The 24467-nt window shown below is 42.5% G+C and overlaps 1 protein-coding gene and 1 long non-coding RNA gene across 3 annotated transcripts in view; one reads left to right on the forward strand and one right to left on the reverse strand.

Annotated features, from left to right (window-relative positions):
- Positions 1 to 24467, forward strand: part of LOC142661277 (uncharacterized) — a 201637-nt gene that overhangs the window by 87997 nt on the left and 89173 nt on the right. The window lies entirely within an intron of this gene.
- Positions 2936 to 24467, reverse strand: part of CPNE2 (copine 2) — a 120221-nt gene continuing 98689 nt past the window's right edge. For both annotated transcript variants that reach the window (XM_075838675.1, XM_075838673.1), the window contains exons 11-16: positions 20271 to 20404; positions 15063 to 15117; positions 13883 to 13934; positions 12104 to 12237; positions 10446 to 10682; positions 2936 to 9630 (exon numbers count right to left, since the gene is read on the reverse strand). In XM_075838675.1, coding sequence (XP_075694790.1) covers positions 9523 to 9630; positions 10446 to 10682; positions 12104 to 12237; positions 13883 to 13934; positions 15063 to 15117; positions 20271 to 20404 — 720 coding nt within the window. In that variant the 3' untranslated portion in view covers positions 2936 to 9522. The remainder of the gene's footprint in view (positions 9631 to 10445; positions 10683 to 12103; positions 12238 to 13882; positions 13935 to 15062; positions 15118 to 20270; positions 20405 to 24467) is intronic.

Here is a 24467-nt window from a genome sequence, read left to right on the forward strand (position 1 = left end):
AGCCTTTGATGTCCATGATGCTGCTGGAGTTTATTGCTATCTTTGTTTATTACTCTAACCTATTAGTCCATACTTATGACTGTGCGCAATAAGAAGAGATTAGTATGGTGGGTCCTAAGAATAGTTTCCTCTGGAGAGCTATAGGCAGAGGTGAAGCTCGGTTTTCCTTCTTCCGGGGCAAAGATTGTGTGCTGCCCTAGCCCTGCATCTTAAAGGGTCAATCCTATCTTATAAAGTGATCGCTAGGGTTTGCCAATACTATATATTGCTAGAATATGGCATTAGTTTATTATCCGTGGGGATCCAACCAATTGAATTCCTACTGTTCTTGCGACATTCAAGTAAATGGGGCTGGCTGCAATTCCCTGTACAGCCAGGTGGCCGGGAGCACTGATGTGCAGGGAAAACTTAGAAGGGGTGCATTGCTAAATAAGCGCTATGGCCCCCTAATTCTCAGGCTTGGAGAGGGTACCAGAGATCGGATCCCCACCGATCACAGTGATGGCATATCCTAGCGATTATGCCATTACTTTATAAGATGACCATTTAATACATAGTTGATGTCACGGCGCGGGGTGTGGACCCACTGGGCCATACCGCGTAGCGGAGTAGTAGCTGGCCAACAAGGTACAAAACAATGTCTATAGTTCGGAACGGGTACCTGAGGCAATGTAGACAGTAGCGGAGGCACGACTTGACTTTCACAGCAGGTGACACCGTGGGTGCAGCGGAAGACACAACTTGACTGTATCAGCAGGTGGGACCATGGGTGCAGCGGAAGGCACGACTTGACTGTATCAGCAGGTGGGACCGTGGGTGCTGCGGAAGGCACGACTTGACTTTCACTTGTAGATACGATAGCACGGGATACAGGGTACAGGCAGCAGGAACGGGTAACACTGGGAACTGGAAAACACTGGGAGACCATTTGCAAGACAAACTTAGCTATACAACAACGCTCAGGCAAGGAACCAGTGGGCAGAGCCCCTTTTTACAGTCCAGCAGCCATTTGGGCTAATAATTGATGGGTGACAACTGGACGCGTACTGGCCCTTTAAGGCCGTGCGCGCGCGCCCTGCGGGAATCCGTACGAGGACCTGGCCCTGGAGGGAGCAGATGCCGTGAAGAGAGATGTCCATGACCGGGGCCGTCAAAAGGTAAGTCTGAACGACGACCCCCGGCCATAGACGTAACAGTTGAGCAGAGTCCTTCAGAAAGGGGGCTGCTCTTTCAAGAGGCTTTTCTGCTGTTTATTTTAGGGGAGTTCCGAACATGAGACCAAATATTGTTGCAATGGTATCTACAATAAGGCAGATGGAAAGGGGTTGTCCTAATGGGACAATTCTTTTAAGGGATTGTCATGTTTTCTGGAATAGAACTTAAAAGTGGTTGTATAGCTTTTAAACCCTTCACAATGTCGTGTAAGTTTAGGTAATAGAACAGGATCTCTAGCTCAAGACCTATTTGTCAAAGCATCCAAAGCAGTTCTTGCTGCAGGAGGACCACAAAGCCCATGTAAGTACTAGTTTTACAGGTCTCCATTGTTACATCTTCATCAGTTGCACTGGATTGTGTTCTTTATATCAAATGTATCTTTCTTGGTGCAGTTAAAGTGTGGGATAATAAAAAGTAATGATAAAATCAGAATATTGAGAACTTACCTATTTTCTTCATCTTTCCCACAGCTTGTGGAGCATATATGATTTATAATATGGCAAAGTTTTCACCAGAATTTTTCATGCGGTTTTGGTCCTCAGGCTTCTCAATGACATAATCATATTTCTGTGATCGTATTTAGTCATTCATCCTCTTCCTCTTTTCCTTCTTCCAAGCATCATTGCCTTTTAGTTACTATGTACTAATTGCTCATTGTTTACATACTGTATGTGTTCAATATATATGTTTGTGACTGCCAATAAACCTTTTCACGGAAGTCATTAAGGGTACTTATGTCATAAGCCTGGCACGGTTGTTCCATGCCGGCTAGAGCTGGTGCTGGACTGTCAAAAAACAGCCGCGCTTCTGATCTAACGGCCAAGATCGGAGTTACCTCCGATACTGCTCGTTTAACCCCATAGATGATGCGGTCAATGGCGACCGCAGCACCTAAGTGGTTTCAGAGGAAGGGGTATCCCTCTGTCACCATATCGGCACCCCCATAACGCGATAACTGTCTACTGATGGTTTCCAGATCAGGCTATAGCTGCTGCCCATAGATGTTTATGGAGAGGTGAGGAGAGAGTTGCTGCAGAGAGACAGAGGCGCTTCTTCTAGTAAGTGTTCGATTACCTCCCCAGTGGTGGATTCACAGCAACACTGAGTGCTAACTCTCACACACTCAGAAGCAGCCGCAGCAGCATGGAGGACATTATACAGCGGTAATAAGCAGTATTGCTGTGAATCCAGCACTAGGGAGAGATAGTTGAGCACTTATTTGTTACCACTTACTATGGGAGCAGGATCTCCTCTTCTCTGTGTTCTGTGTATGGGAGACATCATAGCAGCTAGTCTCTGCCCTGTCGGGAGGAGAGTTCAGGGACAACTTACAATTTGTAATGGAGCCTGCAAAGGGGAAAACTGCAGAAAAACATCATTTAAATTGTCAGAAATGTTACTCTTCAATGTACACACAGACGATGAAACAGTTACTCTTTAAAATATACTGCTCACAGTGCTCACATAACACCACCCGATGCCCATATATTGCCAAACCTTGCCCACATGATAATACTATGTATGACCTACATAATTCTGCCATGCAATCTTAAATATCTCCATAAATTAATAACACAAAAAAACTCACATGCCATAGAGTGCCCAAATAAACCTATATAACAGCACCATATACCAGTGCCCATTCCCACACGTTTCTGACTTCAATATCACCACATTATCAAACATATAACAGAGCACCACGAATACATTTTAATAGCTGAAGCATTTATTCTGTTATAGCATCAGGTTTGCAATGCATTTTAATACAAAAAGTCACAGGAACATGTAGAATGACCATTAACAAATACATTAATATATAAACTATAACATATAATCCAAAACTGAGATGGCAGAGTACAATAGGTACAACCATTACTTACAAGTTCCTCCAATAGGAGGAGCTCTTGTTCCATTTTCTGCCTGAGCAGCCAGCGCTGTATGACCAACTCTCATTACGGTCTATTGGAGACGATTGCAATTTCCAACACAGGTCTATATACACAAATGTACAAATGTATGTATATATATAATATCCGCAAATATCCATGTCAACGTAAAAGGCAGGCCCTGGAAACAAGACAAACCACAACTCTCTAGCTTTTGCGGGACTGTACAGTATGTTCCCAGTGATCTTCTGAGATTTGTAGTTCCACAGCAGGAGAAATCCGACAGTGGATAGTACGCCCCCCCCCCCCTTCCAAAAACAACCAAACCCTATTTTACAATAACTCTAATGTACAGAGGTTTCTAATCGTCTATGATACATATGGTATACCATCCAGTGCTGCTATGTGACATATGTTGTTGCAACCTGGCACCTGCTATTGGGCCCATGGAGAGGGGTGCTCAGCTCGTGTTAGCTCCATACCCCTTCCCCTTATCAGCACCAGCAGGTGGCTCATTTTAAGGCTCTGTGCACATGGCCACATTACGGTTTTATTCACGAGCCATATATAAATCATAGCTGGGATTGCATCCCATTCTGTGAGATCAAGAAACCCTTTCTTCCAAGTCTTTGGCTCTAAATATATGGATCCCATACGGACCCGTTATACTTTTACTATGGGGTCCTCTGTTTTCTATGTACATCACTAGTCACTTGTTATTTTTAATTGCCATTTCCTGCTATTGCTAATGAAGAGACTCCCAATACACTTCTGATTGAAGTGTCAGCTTTTTTGGAGTTAATGAGGATCTGTCCGCTCTCCTGACATGCCTGTTGTAGTAAATACTTGCATTAAACAACAATTCTGGAGTAGCTTTTCTTAGAACTTTGCATTGTGCCATTCCTCTGTTATTCTTCCTGTAAATCTATGAATAAATTGACAACAGCGTTACCATTCCCTTTGTCAATGGGGTGTGTCTCTAGAGTCTGACACCGTCCAATCAGTGTAGAAACACGCCCATTGACAAGGTGAATGGTAACACCCAGTTTTAAAGCATTCATACATTTCCAGGAGGAATGACCAAGAGCCACACTTAAGCTGCCCATACACTTACAATAGCTGCGGCTAAATGCTCCTTCAGCCGAAGCTATTGCTCCCGACTCCCCCATACATGTGTATGCATGGCTTTTCAGTAGAGGGAGCGGAATAAGCCACTGTCAGACCCCTTTATCCGCGGCTTATTACCCACGAGAACAAAGGATCGGGCAAGTTGAAATCCCACTGGATTTTTTGGGTCACCACCATACACTAGTCAGACGGTCCCGCTGAACGTGTCCTAAGTGGGGGAACCCCTCAATGACGTCCATGAGGAGCTGTTTTGATGAAATGACCCCTTTAAGCCGTAAGATCCATATCTGTAATAAAAATATGGACGCTAATAAGGACGACTTATATATATCCCTTCTGACATTTACTACTCGCATATGCTTCTTGACATCTACTAGTAACTTTCAATCAGGTCTGTTCACTTTAACAAATCCATCTACTCTTTCTATATATTTACATATTCCTGCATTACTACATATAGTCCAATATATAAATATGACAAGGGGTTTTCCGATGTCTTAAAAATCAGACTGGTGGGGTCCATTAGCTCAGACCCACTCGTTCATAGGAAGGTTTCATTACCAGTTTTTAATGTAGAGCTTCCCGCACACGAGTGGTCACTTACCAATGAAATATGTAGGAGTTACAGGAGCCAACTAGTGCTCCCAATATTTCCATAACTTCCATTCAATTCAATGGAGAGTGACAACAGTGAGGGTATGTTCACACGGCTTATTTTCTGCCGTTTTCCGGGCCACAAACGCCCTGAAAAACGGCTGAAAAAACGGAAGCCGAATGACTCCAAACATCTACTATAGAGAAAGAGCGGAGTACAAAGCATCTGCCTATTAATTTCAACTGGAAAAAACAGCGTTTCGTTCTGACGGGGCGTTTATTTACGTGGACATTTGAAAAAACGCCACTTAAAAAAACGCCCTGTAATTGTGTCAACAGAAAAACAGCCACAAAACACATTCGATGCTTAAAAAACGGCTGAAGTTTTAGGCCTCAAGCACACTTCAGTGAATTGCTTCAGTGTGCTATACGTTTTTTAAGGATAGCACACTGACCCATTTATTTCTATGGGGCCATGGACAGTTCCGTGCGTCAGTTCCGCGAAAAATAGAACAGATCCTACTCCTGTTCGTTTTTCGCGGATCAGTCTTGGCCTCTATTCATTTGGTCCTTTAAAACAACAGACCGCACACGGAAGCCAGCCGTGTGCGGTCCGTGTTTCACGGATCCGTGATCTGTGTGAAAGGCCTAAATAGTAAGGACAACCTAGTCTATTAAACCCTGGGTGCAGTTGTTACCACTGGACAGGGGGACCCTACAGAGGCCTTTTTTGAGACCTCTGTCCTGCAGGCTTACTCATGCTATACACGGCACAAAGCAAATTACACAAACCACTTCTCCAGTGATTTCCTATAAACTACGATATGGGCTTTTGCTGAATACATGTGACTATTTCCCCTTTTAGGGTATGTTCACACGAGGGCGTCCGTAACGGCTGAAATTACAGGGATGTTTCCGCTTGAAAACATCCCCGTAATTTCAGCCGTAACGGCATGTGCAGGCGCTTGAACGCCGCGTCCATTACGGACGTAATTGGCGCTGCTATTCATTGGAGTCAATAACGGCTCCAATTACGGCCAAAGAAGTGACAGGTCACTTCTTTGACGCGGGCGTCTATTTACGCGCCGTCATTTGACAGCGGCGCGTAAATATACGCCTCGTGTGAACAGACAAACGTCTGCCCATTGCTTTCAATGGGCAGATGTTTGTCAGCGCTATCGAGGCACTATTTTCGGACGTAATTCGGGGCAAAAACGCCCGAATTACGTCCGTAATTAGTGCGTGTGCACATACCCTCACACTGTGTTAAGCTGACCATGGATATGAACAATCGCAGAAACCACCTATTGCAAGTTTTTGCCTTAGTAACCCGCCATTAATTGGCCATGTTCTTTAATCTGTCAAAATTGTGATTGTCCAAATTTGAATTGTTCGTCCAGCAGCCGGTTGGAATAAGTAGTCGGCCAATCAACATATGAGACGTTATAGAAAAGCATTTTTTCTTCTCCTGTGGTATCTGCCAATATTTAACTGCACGGTCAGGAATGTTTGTTGGTGATTCTCAATATGACCGAACTTGCACTCCCCTCCTGCTTATTTCCATCTAATATACCAAAACCTAAACTACTCCTGATCAGACATTTACCGGCGTTCTTGGATCTTCATTTCTACTGGAAATCACCCGCGACTATTAACCCATGGATACAAAAAGTCGATCCTATCTGCTGTCAGATGGAAATAGCTAGGTGGGGAAAAAATATAAAATTAACTATTCAAAACCATCTAGTCCTCCTGGACCAGTTTCTGGAATTATACAGGTATATAGGATACTGGTATTTGCCTGCATGTGTCACTTTGCATTTGCACGAACAACATGTATAGGAATCCTGTCTACATTTATGTTATATACTGATATGGTGACTGTTTTTTTCCTTATGCTTCATCAATATTGTAACTTCTATTTGTACAATTTATTAAAACATTTTGGAAAAAAAAATGTTTGACGTGATGTTGCAAAATTACAAAAGTACAGTCAGACGACAAATCGGTTGACCATCTGTTGGCTGGTATAAGGTCACATGTCTATGCCCATTAAAGAGTGACTGCACATTCAGCAAACTTTACATATGTTAGAGACCTATCAGAAATTTGGATTGGTGGGGATCTGGGTGCTGAGACCCCCACCATCTCTGAAAAGAAGGGGCATAAGCTCTCAACTGAGCACCCTGTATCTTCGGCTGTGACTGGCACTCCCTGTCAGACAGATCATAGACATTTGTCTTCCACCTAATGATTTTGATTGGTCAGAATAGGTCTCTTACAACACACAGGGGGACTAAATACCGTATTTCATAAATTCTATAGTCAACAGGATTGTGTAGGCACACAAGTCAGAGTTTTCACTCCCACTAAGGCCTAATGCTCGCGATTACGGGCACTTGCAGTCGGAGACAGCCACTCACATTCTCGTCCCGTGCTCCGATAAAAAGTATGGGAGCACGGTCCGTAAAAAGCAAAAGAACGGACATGTTCCTTAATTTTCTCTAAATTTGTATGGCCCGGACACCTTCCCGCAAATATGCGGGATGGTGTCCGTGGTCAATAGAAGTGAATGGGTCCGTAATTGTGGACCGTAATTATGGTCCGCAGTTACGGACTATTGTTACGGTCGTGTGCATGGGGTCTAAGTGTGTGGTAACAACTTTAAACCAGAAAACAACTTTGTTAATATCACTAATATAAAGAATTATTTATGTAATGTATCTACCACATACAAATTGTCAGTTTAAAGAGTGTCCATGGACTGCCAGTAATTGACGATATTTACATATGGCGTCTTCAGGGGAGATGGCTGTTTGCATAACGGTCTGCCACTATAGGTGGTGACATATGTATGGAGGCTGAATTAGGGAATACATTTTAATGCACTAATCCATGTGGACTAGCCAGACAACTTATAGGCACTTACATAGGGCAGAGATAGAAGTGAACGCTGAGCTCCGCCTCCACTCTGTAGTTATTGACACTTTATTCTGAAGAGTTTAGAATTATAGGACAATACTTGTAATTGGTCACTCATATTAATATCAATGGAAGGAATGCCTCCATCTTTCAGGTAAAAAATGGATTGATTCCTGTGACCGTTTTATTGTCCATAATTATAGGAGAATATCCCAATGTTTGTCCTTTGGCACTATCTCTACGGCACCACTAGGAGGAATGCCTCCATTAAATAACTAGTAATCCATGGATTATGGTACTGCTATTTTTGGTTCATGGTACCATTGAGAGAAATGTCTCCATTTGCTATTCAGTAATTCATGAAATTCATAAAATTCTTCAGAAGGGATTATGAAAAATAGGGAATTTCCCCGAAAATTCGATCTTTAATTACCCTCTTAGTAAGACCATATAAATATTGTCAATTACTGGCAGTCCATGGACACCTTTTAAACTCACAATTTGTCTGTTTTGTATGTGGTATGTATTAAATAAATATTTCTTTATATTAGTGATATAAAGTTGTTTGTTTTTTTTAAATAAAATTGTTACCACACAGTTAGTTAAAGTGAAAACTCTTTGGCTTGTGTGTCTACACAATCCGGTTGACTACAGAATTGCATCTAATGAGGAGCGCCGATCACAGCCAAAGGTGCATAGCACTCATTTGAGCGCTTCTGCACCTTTGTATCAGCGACGGTAGAAGTCCTAGCACCCGGACCCCCCACTGATCCAAAGTTGTGATATATCAAAAGTTTACTGAAAGTTCTATTTATATTTTAATCCTCTCAAGAAATCCATACACATTAGATAAATATATGTCGCAATTTTCCGATCCTTTGTTCCTTCTGGAGATAAACTCTGCTAAGTGACTGGAAGTGGCTTATCCTCTTCTCCCGATAGCAATCAACTTAGCCAATTCAAGCTTGTTGATTGCGGGGAAGGGGATGTCAATTAACCTAGATGTATGGCTAGCTTGAAAAATCCTAGAAATCTGTCGAAGAATTGGCTGACACTAGACAACAACCTGTATTGATCAATACACAGATTATCTATGGCGGTTATGAGACTGCGTATCTAGTATTGGCTTTTCATGACGGTGGCATTTCACAATGTTCCTCATCTCATATGGTTCTACCATTAAACCTTAGCAATGCTGGTAACGCAACGATGGCAAAACTGTGACCATGTTACCTGTTGTATTTGATGTTACACTAGTCACAGTCTCGTCTAACAAATAGTTCACTCCATTCATTGCGAAGAATATGGACCTCAGACCTGTTGATCTTTCAATTGCTGCACCACCAGAGATGCTGAAGACTGTTAGTAGTCTGTTACCTATGACTCTCCACCTGTTGGGGCTGTGAGGGCATGCTGGAGATTGTAGTGTCACAACACCTGGAGAGCCACGGGTTACAGAACCCTGGTTTTCATAGTAACACCCGAATATTCCATCCTCACTGCTCCTGTCTCCATCTGATTGCAGGATTATAAGTGTTGTCCATCAGGAGGCCACCCAACATCTAGAAATGCCATATAATTCCATGGACTTCTTCTTAATAACCAGAAAATGATGGCAGCAATCCAGTCTCTGGCTGTAGAAAAATAAACAATAGGCTTTAATAGAGAAATGGATGTGTCGAAGTGTCGCCATCAAGATTGTCATACTCTTCAGGATTGCTGGTTTTATACAAGGGTGGTCCCCGGGTTCAATGGCACGTGGGGGTAGTGTGGACAGTTATACATCCTCAGCCTTGATGGGTGGGAGATTGTGGTTCTTGAAGTAATCTACCACTTGTTGTGGAAGTTCAGCAAGAACGGCTTTGGCCAGAGTTTCTTTAGGTGCCTGTGGAGTGAAGATAGAATAAGATATTACTATAGTAGGAGATGTCCGGGCAAAAATATATACAGATATTCAACCTTTCGGAAAAATCAGATCCCTGGGGTGTAGCTAGAAAAGAGGGTTGCTAATAGTAAAACTCAAAATAGGGCTGGATGAAACCATCACAACCCCCCGCTCAGAACACGACCTGATGCTTGTTTGCCACTTACCAACTTTGGGTGGTTCCCCACTGCCTTTTTTGCTAATGTTTTAGTGTCTGTGGAGTGTCTGGTGCATGTTCCTGCCACGCATTGGGAAAACAGGAGCCCCCTAAGTCAAGCCCCTTATTTACAGGGTGATCATTGTGGCCACAAGGTCAGTCTATATGGTCCATACATCCCTGAGATGGGAGATGATGGAGTTCTCTTACCCCAGAGGGCTCACAGCAATGCTGCTTTGTAATAAACAGGGCATAGTATACATATATATATATATATATATATATATATATATATATATATATATATACATACACACACACACACACACACACACACACACAAACACACACACACACGTAGTAACAACTTCACACGGCCGTTATTTCAACGGAGCGTGTGAAAGGTCCGTGGAAAATAGGACATGTCGTATATTCCTGCGTTTTCACCCATCCCTCCATAGACACTAGTCTATGGGGGATGCATGATAACGCGTCCCGCATAGGTGCAACTCGGACGTGAAAAACTGCAGTTTTTCACGTCCGAGGTTGGCTACGTTGGTGTGAATGTAGCCTAAGTTTCTCAGACAATAAAGATAATACGAGCCTCTGATTGACTTACATTACGAAACTCCCTGAATGGTACAAACTGCACAATGTCCCTCGATGCCTCCTCTCCCGTATGAGAGCGGAGCATTCTGTTATCTCCATCAAGAAATTCCATGGCAGAAAAGTCTGCGTTTCCTACCCCGATGATTATAATGGACATGGGCAGCTTAGATGCTTGTACAATAGCATGTCTTGTTTCATCCATGTCGCTTATAACGCCGTCCGTTATAATAAGGAGGATAAAGTATTGCTGATAAAGAAAACAAGAAGAAACAAGACAGAGTGGTGAGTAAAGTACATGCTTGGCTTATTTAATGTAAGAAAAGATGACTCGCCCTGGTGGCTTCCCTTGGTGATAACTGCTTATTGCGGGGGATTCTGCCAGCGGGATCCTCCACGATCATCCAGGGGGACCTGCTATGTGGTAAGCGGTTGCCAAAAGTGGACAACCCCTTTTGGCCCAGTTCAAACTGCATTTTGATGCAGTTTTTACATATGGTGATATTTGTACCCAAAATGAAAAAAAATAAAAAAAAAGCAGCAAGGTGCAACTGCAAAGTATGAATGAGCCTAAATAAGAATCTTTTATAGGACAACCACTCCCCTTTAAATGGAAGTCTGTTCCCCTATGAAAAAGAAATGATACTTGCAAAAATCCGCTACCACGCTTATAGTGATCATAATGTTAATGGAAATAACTTCACATTACCCCACCACAACAGTGACCTGGAGCTTTACCAGTTAAAGGCTATGTACACCTTTTTAAAGAAAACTTTATCTTTAAATAAAACACTTTTATGTTATTTGAAACCAATTTAAAATTTACTTTTATTACAATGTTTTACTTTTTAAGATACAGCTTCTATGTATCCTGTATATATGGAAGCTGTATCATTCGGTCAAAGCAGATTCCATCAGGTCAGCTGGACTGACGGCTCGACGAAAAGTCGGCCCTGCGTGTCTCTGATACAAAGGATGCAGCTAATAGCGATCACATCTAAGTTCTAAGTGACACACGCTGATGCACTAAAGGTCCTATTACATGGTCCGATATGGGCCGTGAAAACGAGCACCGATCAACGAGACAGCTTGTTGATCGGCGCTCGTTTGCTCCTTTCACAAGGCGCAATGATTGCTTATGTAGGCGGACAAGCAATCGTTACTCTAATCGCTCGGCCCCATACATTTCTATCATGTCGGCAGCACGTTTACACAGGAATATATGCTGCCAACAACCATAATATTTATTGCAGCATAACCGAGCGGATCAGCCGGTGAACAAGCGGTTGCTCGTTCATCGGCTGATCGTTGCCCTGTTTACACAGGGCAATGATCGGGAATGAGCGTTCATATGAACACTTGTTTGCCCGATCATTGGCCCATGCAAAAGAACCTTTACAAGCTGGACACTAACACAGATAAACCAAAGCATTACCACAGTGTATGTTTGAATGTGTTTTTTCTAAATTAATTGGGATAATGTTGATACCATTGGAAGTTTTTTCCAGTATATTTTCCAGGTTTATTTGGGTTCCTGATTTCTTTAATATAGTTACTAGTTTTAGTTTGAAACCGTATAAATGATGCAAACTACTGTACGTCAATCTACGTGATAGCAGAATGTAAGGATTTGTGGGGGATGATTGTTAGCGCTCTGGTTTAGTTACTCACCCCGGCTGATTGTTGCTGAGTTGCTTGAGCTGCAAATCGTGCAACGTGATTAATGATCGGAGAAAAATTGGTGGGTCCATAGAACCGTATGTGAGGGAGACAAGTGGAGTAAGCCTCTATAATGCCTTCTACTCCTACAGAAAGATAAAGATTTGTTATTCCTCTAGTGCAAGTCTGAAAGAAAAGTAAACGGAAGCTCCACCATTGATTAATACGGGCTTATATAGGCAATAAACATATCTTGTTACCATATGGAAACCATAAACAAGTAGGGTAATTGCTGCTGATAGATCTTTTTATTCGTAGGTCAGTTTTATACTAGCATAATACGAGTGTATTTCTTACTGCCTACTTGAATTAGTACAGAAGGGTAAATATCTACACTGTGGTAAGAGTAGCCACATGACAGCCCACATGTACCCTGGTAGATATCAAGATAAACTCCTCCTCTTAGGTTTTCCGCCTTTTCATAGTACACGTCTAATACGTTTAGTCTATAGTAACATCCGGTGACAGCGGATGGCCACTGCACACATGTTCCGTAGTTCTGGATGCTACATCATCGTCCTAGAATTTAAACACTGTAGCAGCGGGAACCAACAGAGGCTGTGGGCGGTGGACCGGATCAGAAGTATATTACAAGGTTTTTTGTGTTTTTTTTTGTTTTGTTTTTTTACTTTTTACAATACAGCTTCTATGTATCCTGCATACATAGAAGCTGTATCGTTCTCTCTCAGCCGAATCCATCAGTTCAGCTGAACTGACGGCTCGGCTTAGAGCCGATCCTGTGGAGATCAGGTCTGACACACAGGGTCCAGCTAATATCCATCACATCTAAGGCATCATTTACACGAGCGTAATATACGCGTGTGCGACTCGCGTGCTTTTCACGCGTGTCGTACGCACCTATATTAGGCTATGGGGCAGTGCAGACAGTGCGTGAATTTTGCGCAGCGCGAGTGCGTTGCGTAAAACTCACGACATGTCCTTTCTTTGTGCGCTGTTCGCGCATCACGCACCCATTGAAGTCAATGGGTGCGTGAAAACCATGCATGCCGCACGGAAGCACTTCCGTGCGAACTGCGTGGTTCGCGCAACAGCTGTCGAACTCTGAATGTAAATAGAAAAGCACCACGTACTTTTCTGTTTACAAACATCCAAATGGAGTGTCAAAATGATGGCGGCTGCGCGAAAATCACGCAGCCGCGCATCATACACTGATGACACACGCAGCTGTTAAGTGCCTTTTGCGCATGCAAAACGCCGCGTTTTTTGCGTGCGCAAAACGCACACGCTCGTGTAAATCAGGCCTAAGTCATGAACTTAGATGTGATCGATACACAGGACCCGCTCTCAGCCGAGCTGTTAGTTCAGCTGAACTGATGGATTTGGCTGAGAGAGAACGAGACAGCTTCTATTTATACAGGATACATAGAAGCTGGATTCCAAAAAGTTAACACATTTTGAAATAAAAGTCAATTAAAATAGTGATTAAAAACACTCATTTCATAGAAAAAAATTCAATTTAAATGTGACAGGCATGGGTCCAGGGGAATAGCTATAGAGGGTGCAGAGGAGGCAGACACATCAGGGCCTGAAGGCCCCTCTGTCAGACAAGAAAACACTAGTATTATAAATGGCACATAGTAGGTGAGGGGCCAGGTTACATATATACAGAAATTGTATTGGAGCCAAGGAGATTCAAGTTATATCTCTACACGGGGGGCAGTTTGATCCCATACTTTCAGTGCTCAGCTCGATAACAAATGAAGGACTAACCTGAGCAGAAAGGGCTAGTAGGATTAAAATTGATGGCAAATTCATGAGAAACCTGATAAAAAAAAAAAAGAAAATCACAATATTCTGCAAATTTTCACATAATATATAAATAAATAAATAATACAAATAAGTCCTATTTCCCCAAAAAATAAAAAGTGCCTTTTATTGGTGAAAACCGTATGAAAACTTGTGAACTGTACTACATCCAGTGAGTGCAATCCTTCCATTCATTATTACATCTTACTGAGCAGAGGATCTACTGTCACGGTTTATATTAGGGGAGATTTATCAAGACTAGTGCAAAGGAAAATTGGAGCATTTGCCCACAGCAAGCAATAAGACTAGCAGCTTTTACTTTGCACCAGTTGTGAGAAATCTCCCCCATTATTTTCTGGTGTAACTTATTCCATGCGAGAAGATCACGTCTATCTATTTGTTTACATCCAGCTCATCCATGGTCATATTGCCATGTATGCATATGTCAACTGTAAAAGTTCTCCATACACCTAATATGCTGAATTTGTACTATTATTGACAATCCCTTTGTGGTAAATACATCTAAAATGCACCCAATGATTTAGGAATTTACCCTGAGTCCATCTGAGCAGCCATTTTTTATTTTAGGAATTGTTAATGAATTACACCATGTTAATATGAAGCTTCTGTGACAATACCCCTATAATAAAAGCATGCGTTGGAACAATACACCTTTTTTTTTTATCATGGAATTCATCTGAAAATGTGAGGCACACAGGTGCAAAATGGGTCCATAGCAGTCTATTGGTGTCCTATGACTCTATACAATGGCTGTGTGTATGCCACCTTACGTGAGACCGCTAAATAAACAGCGACCTGAGATGGTGCAACGTTTTTTTATAAATTCCCATAAAATGCCTCATTTGGAGCTCAAAAAGCAAGGAGTGAATCATAAGAAAGGAAAGGATTTCGGGTCTATGACACCGCACAGCGAATACCTCCGTAGGCACGGAATCAGTGAGTAAAAACACAGATCAGCAATGGCATCTTACAGTATTATAGATCTTTGTTGTATGGCTGTGTGCATGAGGCCTTGAACTTCTCTTTTCTTTGATTCACTCCTTGTTTTGGCCATAAAAACTGAAACAAAACTGCACTGTATAAATAAGGCCCTAGCAAACACATCACATACATATTATAGTACCTTCCAGTCTGGAGGTAGCTGTGCACCAAACCCCAGGGCAGGAAACAGTTTGTCACTGTAAGTCAAAGAAAAAATAAGAGATTAGTAAATAATCAGTCAATCAACGTAAGGCCTTATTCAGACGTGCGTGTTATACGTCCGTGCGCTGTCTGTTAAAAAAACGGACAGCACACGAACCTATGCAATTCAATGGGACCATTCACACCCGTGGTTTTTCACGCAGCGTGTGTCTGTTGTGTGAAACTCACTGGATGTCCTATTTTGGTTCCTTTTTGCGGACCACGTCGCCCATTGAAGTCAATGGTTGTGTGAAAAACACGGACAGCACACGGACGACATCTGTGTGCTGTCCGTGTTTTTCACGCACCAGTTGCTGAAGAAATGAAGAGAAAAAAAAAAAAAGAACAGGAACACTGATGCCACACGGAACTGATCTATCTATCTATCTATCTATCTATCTATCTATCTATCTATCTCTATCGCTCTATCATTTATCTATCTATCTATCTATCTATCTATCTATCTATCTATCTATCTATCTATCTATCTATCCTGTATAATATATACACCGTTCAGCCATAACATTAAAACCAACTTCCTAATATTGTGCAAGTCCTGCGCCGCAAAACCAGCACTGATCCATCGAAGCATGGACTCCACAAGACCTCTGAAGGGGTCCGGTGGTATCTGGCACCAAGACATCAGCAGTAGATCCTATAAGTCTTTGTAAGTTGTGAAGTGGAGCCTCCATGGATCAGACTTGTTGAACCTTCTCATACCACAGATGCTCAATTGGATTGATATCTTGAGATTATGGAGGCCAAGTCAACACTTGAACTCTTTATCATGTTCCTCAAACAATTCCTGAACAATTTTGGGGCAGAACGCATTATCCTGCTGAAAGAGGCCCCTGCCATTAGAGTATACCGTTGTCATGAAGGGATTTACTTGGTCTTCATCAATGTTTAGGTAGATGATACGTGTCAAAGTAACATCCACATGAGTGCCAGGACCCAAGGATTCCCAGCAGAACATTGCCCATTGCATCACACTGCCTCCGCCGGCTTGTCTTCTTCCCATAGTTCATCCTGGTGCCATCTCTTCCCCAGATAAGTGACAAACACACAACGCCATCCACATGATGTAAAAAAAAAAACATGATTCATCAGACCAGGCCACCTTCTGTCATCGCTCCATGGTCCGGTTCTGATGATCACATGCCCATTGTACGCGCTTTCAGCGTTGGACAGGGGTCAGCATTGGCACTCTGACCAGGGGCGATGTGCTGTGTGTTCTTTGTGTGACACTTGTGTGAAAAGTGTGACACTTTTCTATCGTAGCCAGCATAAACTTTTTTTCAGCAATTTGTGCTACAGTAACTCTACTGAGAAATCGGACCAGACGGGCACTCTACACGCAACAGTGAACCCAGGGTGCCCATGATCCTCTGTAGACCACTTTTGGTAGGTACTAACCACTGCACTTTAACCTGCTTTTTTGGAACTGTTCAGACCCAGTTGTCTAGCCATCACAATTTGGTACTTACCAAAGTCGCTCGGTTCCTTACAATTGCCCCCTTTTCCTGCTTCCAACACATCAACTTCAAGAACGGACTGTTCACTTGCTGCCTAATATACCCCTCCCCCCCCCTTGTAACCAGATAATCCATGTTATCCACTTCACCTGTCAGCGGTTTTAATGTTATGGCTGAATGATATATATATATTTATTTTATGTCCTCTTTATCACGTTTTTTCTTGACAAGACAATGATTTCTGATCCACATACATAACGAAAGCTTTTACAAGAGATTCATTTTTGGCACTTGTCAGGAATCCATTTTTCTATCCCAGCACGCAACAGAAGAAGAATAAGTGTGTTACCGTGGTAACTGTTGTGCAGATATCCGAATAACCACTTAACATTCCCAGTGCACAGGGTTTTGTATGTGAGGGATGTCTTGTATCTAGATGTGAAAATCGGAGTGAGACAGCAAAAGACTAGTCCAAAATGCAAGTACGCCAAAATGGGCAGATCCCTAATTCCCAAGATGCAAAATCCAAGAAACAAAATATCATGGCGGCAGCATCCTCTAGTGAAGCGTGTATATTGTACCCAGCAAAGCATACAGGACAGCAGCAACGTTTCGACCCTTACAATAAATGGAGACCCATCAATTGTAAGGGTGAAAACGTTGCGGCTGTTCTGCATGGACACAGTAGACACCGTTTACTTGTGGATGCCGTCGCCATGATGTTTTGTTTCTTTGAACTTGTAGTTAGGTGTGAACAGGTATTTATTCTTCTATAGACTTTAGATCCGTAATCCGTAGTAATATACTATATGTACCTACATCCTCCATACATTGCATATCTCAATTTGTTGAAGGCTATATAATGTCTTTGTAGCCTTTTTTTCATGAAAATTTTGTGCTTTTAAACATTTTTTTAAATTAATATTTATTAAAAATTGTATTTACTTTTTACAATGCAGATTCTATTTTAGCACTATATATAGAAGCTGCATAGCGCCGCTGTAAGGCCTTGTTCATACAATGCAGAATTACTGTCGATTTTACATGCATTTTTTTTAAGATACAACCAGAACTGGAACCTAAACAGATGAAATATATAAAGAAAGGCCATATATATCTGCTATCCTGGATACAATTTTGGTTTCAGCTTAAAAAAATGCATGCAAAATCTGCACTTTGTGAACAAGGCCTAAGGCTGAGTTCACAAATTGCGTATTTGGCACGGATTTTGTTGTGGATTTTGTCAAAGATCTCACCATTTTACACGGCAAAGGGTAAAATCTGCTTTGAAAATCCACTACAAATCCGAGACAAGTTAACTTAGCCTAAGCTGAATCCGTCAGTCTGCTGAACCAACAGCATGGCTGACAGCGGCTCCTGTGTACCTCTAACACAGGATAACCCTAATACTGATCACATGTATGTTCATGAATTTAGATGTGATCGGTATAAAGGTGGTTTTACACAGGCAGTTATTGCCCCTGTTAAACCACCTTTAAAGAGCCCTGATTGACAATACAGCTTGTTGATTGGTGGTCATTTGCTCCATTCACAAGGAGCAATGATCCTTAAGTACGGGGGCAAACGATCGTTACTATTATTGTTCCTCCCCATCCATTTTCATTATGTCAGCAGATCATTTCCCTGTTTGCTGACTAGCGACCATTTCTTTGGCCACATAAAAGATGCGATTGATCTTTGCTCCGTAAAAGAGCCTTTAGGGTTATCCTGTGTGTTCGAGGCATACAGAAGCAGCTGTCAGCCCATCCGTCGGCCCAGCTGACAGACAGATTCGGCTTACAGCGGCGCTTTGCAGCCTCTATGTATAGTGCATACATAATAGCTGCATCGCAAAGAGTAAATACAATTTCTAAAAAATGTCAATTTGTACAATGGTTTAAAACAAATAACACAAAAATGTAATAAAACACACAAAGGCTACAAAGGTTTACAGGCTAAATTTAGCATTGTTTTTAAGCAGGAAAAAAAGATATGACTTATGTTCCAATAATGCCAGTCTGCAAAATATTACCTATTAGTGGTAAACAAATCCTTCTTCCAAGCTGTAAGACAATCTCTGATGGATGGCTATGGTTGTTCAAGTAACATGGATCGATAAGTATAGAGTGAAGCAGTGCACATTAACCTATGTACTTATGGAGAAATCTTAGATGACTGTGTACCTGTAACTTTATATTGTACAAGGTGATGTTAAATGGTGTTTATAGAGCTTAAAGTCTTGAACTGAAGATTCGTTTTCGGGCTTACATTTCAATGACGTCATTGGATGATGATGGTGATGAGCCGCAAGCCATTTCAATTTGCCTCATTATTTTTTTTTATTGGTATTATATCATAGGTATATAAAGCATTGACATTTACCCCATGTTGACTATTCCTGCTAAATATGGATTTGCAGAAGTACATTAACTGGACATCTCATACCCATGAATGAATTAGGGTGAACCTAGAGGAGCATTTGCTTTAGAGCTCCATTTGTTTGCATCAGTTAAGGTCCTAATACACCGATTGATTTTGGCCGATGCAACGAGCGCCGATCAAAGAGACATCCTGCTCTTGTCACAGGGAGCTATGGATGGGGACGAGCGGTCGTTACTCAGATCGCTCGTCCCCATACATTATTATCATGTCGGCAGCAGGTTTCCCTGTTTACACAGGGGGATGTGCTGCCGACAAAGATAATATTTAACTTTTTTAAAATGATACGATCAGCAGATTATCGAGCTCGTTCATCTGCTGATCGCTGCCCTGTTAACGTAGGGCAATTATCGGCAACGAGCGTTCTATGAAGACTTGTCTGCCCGATAATCGCCCAGTGTAAAAACCCCCTATAGCTTCCATCCATCAAGATAAGAAACGGAAAACTTACACATCCAGTGATTTCTATCTGCAGAGGCAGGGGAGACAAAGATCATGTCTCTCCTGCCTGAGTAAAGCCCTTATTACACCGGCCGATTTTGGCAGGTGCAGCGAGCGCTGATCAACGAGACATCGTTGATCGGTGCTCGTTTGCTCCGGTCACAAGGAGCTTTGCCTAGTGGCGAGCGGTTGTTACTCCGATCGCTCGTCCCCATACATTATTATCATGTCGGCAGCGCGTCTCCCTGTTTACACACCAAGATCTGCTGCCGACAACGATAATATTTGACTTTTTTAAAACGATCCGAACAGCAGATGAACGAGCGTTTCCTCGTCCATCTGCTGATCGCTGCCGTGTTTACACAGGGCAATTATCGGCAACGAGCGTTCTATGAACGCTCGTATGCGCGATAATCGCGCAGTGTAAATCCCTCTTTAGTGATGCTTGCTTGTGCACTCAAATTGAGTACTGTGTACACTGACATTGAGACCTAAGGGTCAAACTGCTATTTTGCATACAAGCTAACTTAAAAGAAGCACTAGACGATCTGGAGTTGACCCCCCTAAACTACCGCAGTTTGACATTGCGTAGTATCCCTTGTATCCTGCTTGTTGTACAGCTGACCTGAAGTTGTGCTGCTTTCTGGATACGAAAGAACAGTCTCACTGCTCGAATGAACTAAGTAATAACCTGACCAGGCTGTATATATCCTAATGACATTATGAATTAAGTCTAAAAAAAAAATGACATAATTATTGCAATTAAAATGATAAATGTAAATGTTTTTTCTTACGAATCATAATCCTGAATGATTTGTCCGACAGACCATAATGCGGAAAGGTATTCGTTTGTGCCCAGGGGGTTGATATGATGCAGAGATGAGGCATCTCGAGGATTTCCATTTGATGCTGTAAAGTCAATACCAACCTAGAGATAAAGCAAATCCTCTTAATGAGTAAAGTAAAATAATTAATTCTTCTAAATAAAGACAGTTTTCAGGACATGTTGCGGTTTTTGGTTAATTTAAATTTTATGTGCGGTAGCGCAAAGTTGTTATCCACAGGGATACGTCTGGAAACATTTACTTAAGACTGTCTCTAAAAAAAAACATGCAGTAATGATGTGTCCCTCTGCAGTGCCATTTCAGTGTCCTAAATCTAGGGGTCTGTGTTGCAATCCGCCCAAAATCTAATGTATATGGGAGCCTCTGGAATGTACCCCGTTGACAGATGGAGGAAATGAGCATCGTGCATGCCTGACCGTTTGTTCTGCTGGGAGATCGTCAGAAATTTCTGGCAGCGGAATAAACACGCATGAGGAGGCCGGTGGAGATAGACCCAGCCATCGGCTACAACCAGAGACATTATGTCATTTGTTTAAAATACACTGGGGGAGATTTACTAAGCTTCTACTTTGACATTGAAAACTGTTGAGTGAAAGAGGCGCTGCGTGCCAAATTTGTTTGAATACATGCTATTAAATGCTTTTGTGGTTTACATGGCAAAATCCATATTACTGCGTTTAATAATCTGTTCAGATTCTTTCTAGACATGCCTCTTAATAAAATTGTTGCATCTTTGACTCTTTGTTCGCCACATCCCACCAATCGAACTAAAAAAAGAACTGGATCCACACGAGCATGTTCGGTCCGTAAAGGACGGAACGTATTTCGGCCGCAAGTCCCGGACCGAACACAGTGCAGGGAGCCGGGCTCCTAGCATCATAGTTATGTACAACGCTAGGAGTCCCTGCCTCTCTGCAGGACAACTGCCCCGTACTGTAATCATGTTTTCAGTACGGGACAGTAGTTCCACGGAGAGGCAGGGACTCCTAGCGTCGTACATAACTATGATGCTAGGAGCCCGGCTCCCTGCACTGTGTTCGGTCCGGGACTTGCGGCCGAAATACGTTCCGTCCTTTACGAACCGAACATGCTCGTGTGAATCCAGCCTAATTGACACCCCTTTTAGGAAGCTACACACCCTTTAAAACAAGTCGGATGTGGCGTAAAACGGGGAAAATGACAAATGTGTAGTCGTGTGCCAAAATTGCGACTTTACTGGCGTACAGTGGTTAATAAATTAAAAGACAACTGGAATAGGTGGCAGAGAATGTTACTTAAAACCATACTATGCAAGGGGACAACTTGCTAATAATGAGACGAACCTTCCGGATGAGGTGGTACAAGAAAGAGAAATGGGTCTACCACACCTGGCAACTTGCGCCAAATATAAAGTAGTATGCCACCTATACAATTTTGCTAAATTCGGCACAATTTGGCATTTTGTAAACTCATAAATTCATGCATCTTATGATCCTATTTAAAGCTCTCTTCATTATTAGTTTTTTGGGACACTGATCCAAATAATACCAGACTGTTTATGAAATTCAATCAGAACTGTTATATGTAAGGCTTTGTTCACATCTGTGTCGTGGATTCTATTCTGAGCCTTCGTCATAGATTCTGTCTACTTTGGCTGTAAAATTAGCGCTGCATGCATATCTTTGCATTGGCTTCAGTTTCTAATGTCTTTATTAATGTTCTCAATGATGGTAGAATGGTTTCTTGAAGAGATCTCTTAGTGAGGTGTGTTAGCTAATGTTAACCTAGGGCACAGTTATGTTCTGCTTTGATAAATAAAGTATAATATTATTCTTACCCAAGGACAGGCTAATAAATAACTATCCTGGGGCAATATAAGAAATGGGAGCAAGGGCAGCAGTGACGCGATACCGAGTGATCTGCCGGTTTCTGGATAGCTCAGCAAGCTTGGCTGTTTTCATACTCCCGGCCACCTCGTAACTCAGGAGCCGGGGACCAGCGACAAAGGGATAATGTAGGATCGGGGTCAGGGGGCCCCGTTCTGAAGATAGGTGCGGGTCCCAGAGGTGGGACCTGCATGTATCAGAATTTATGGCATATTCTGTCTTTTTCTGATGATTGATTCCATGTCCTAAAATACTTAATACATGTCTTTACTATTAAAAGAAAATACTGGACTATTTATAGGTGATTGGCATTAGTGATTATAAAGTGACTCTGCTGGGAGATCCTATATAACTTGCGGGGAAGAGAGCATTGAAAATGCTATAGGGAAAGAACACATAATATCCCAGTGGTAAAGAGCAAGTTCTGGTGTGCAATAACACATATAGAGAGTCATAGTGCTAATAGACATGTATATGGAAAGTCTACTCTACTTTCCAAGGACTAGTGATATGGTGGATGTCATGAAATGTGTTTAGTATAAAAAATGCTAAACATGAATGCAATATGGAAGGTATATGATCCTGAGATTAGGACATATTACAGATTCATATTCTGCATAGGAAGGCTTACACTTGTGTGATACTGGCCTTACTCTGAATAGGATAGGTGATACTTTTCTGATCGCTGGGGGCCCCACAGCTGGGCCCCCTCCTGATCGTGAGAACACGGGGTCCCGAATCCCCATTCCTCCTTAATGATTGGCCGGAATGAGAAGGACATTGAATGGAGCGGTGGTCGAGCATGTGCGCTGTCTCTCCATTCAAAGGGTAGAAATGACGGAAATTGCCAAGCAATGCTCATGTGATATTTTTCTACATCTTGGTCTCCAATAATGCCGTTGTTAAAAGTAGCTCGACATTTTTTAAAGTGAAGCTCCACATTGAAGCCATTTTAAATATTAAAGGAATTATCATTAGTAATTACCCAAGAAATATCTAATATTATGAGGACACACAACAGGTCATCGGAAGAGATATCAGTGTCGCACAACGAGTGACAACGAGTGAGGTTCAAAGAGCTGATATTTGTGAATGAAGCTAGCAGAGATGCTGAAGAAATGTCCCGACACACTTCACGTGGAACCAATCAAAGATCTGTGAGTGATTTTGGTTGCTAGGCTGCCATGGAAGTCGTAGATGACCAAGCTTGCTGATGGTGGAGAAAAGTTTAGGTCAGATGATGGCAATATATTTCAAGACCTTATCTCCATCACGGAAATTCACTGTTCGGTCTTGAAGCGTGTATGTCACCTATATAAAGCTTTTCTCTATCTTGATCATCTACCATCTAGTTTTACCAACAAAGATATTGGGTCCACTGTGAAATTAAGCTGCAGCTACATAAACATACCTCCTAAACGTCCCAGATTCAGCGGGACAGTCCTGGATTCCGGGCGGTGTCCCGATGTCCTGTGGTATGTCCTGGTGTCAACTATATCTGTGTCATCGGGACGCAGATACAGTTGAACCCAATGCCGAAGCAGGGAACCATCAGCTCCCTGCTTCAGCATTAGTACAGAGCGGAGGATCAGAGGGATCTCCTCCACTCATTGAATACTCCCCGGGCACAGCGCTGAGCCCGGGGAAGCCCTTTACATCACTGTCCATCTATGGACAGTGGCTTCTCCAGGAGCTGACGCTCTGGCCGTGGATTCCGCCCCTAGAGGGAACCCCTGACTTCACTGTCCATATATGGACTGTGACGTCAGGGGCTCCTCCTGGAGCAGAATCCTCGGCCAGAGTGTCGGCCAATGCTCTGGCCGGGGATTCCGTTCCTAGAGGGAGCTCCAATGGCGCTATCTACAGCGGGGGGTGTAGTTATATCTACATGGGGTAGCGCTATCTTCAAGGGGGGTTTGGCACTATCTACATGGGCACTGTTGCACTATATAATAGCACTACCTACAGGGGACATTGGCGCTATCTATATGGGCACTGTGTGTGGCACTATCTACATGGACACAGTGGCACTATCTACATGGGCACTGTGGCACTTTATATGTGGGCACTGGAACTAGGGACAGATAAGGGGGCATTATACTGTATGGGGCAGCTATGGGACATTATACTGTATGGGGACAGCTAAGGGGGCATTATACTGAATGGGGAAAGCGATAGGGGCGTTATACGGTATGGGGCAGCTAAGGGGGCATTATACTATGGTGGCAGCTAAGGGGGCATTATACTGTATGGGGGCAGCTATGGGGGCAGCTATGGGGGC

This window comes from Rhinoderma darwinii, chromosome 9, assembly GCF_050947455.1.
Source record: "Rhinoderma darwinii isolate aRhiDar2 chromosome 9, aRhiDar2.hap1, whole genome shotgun sequence".
Lineage (NCBI taxonomy): Eukaryota > Metazoa > Chordata > Amphibia > Anura > Rhinodermatidae > Rhinoderma > Rhinoderma darwinii.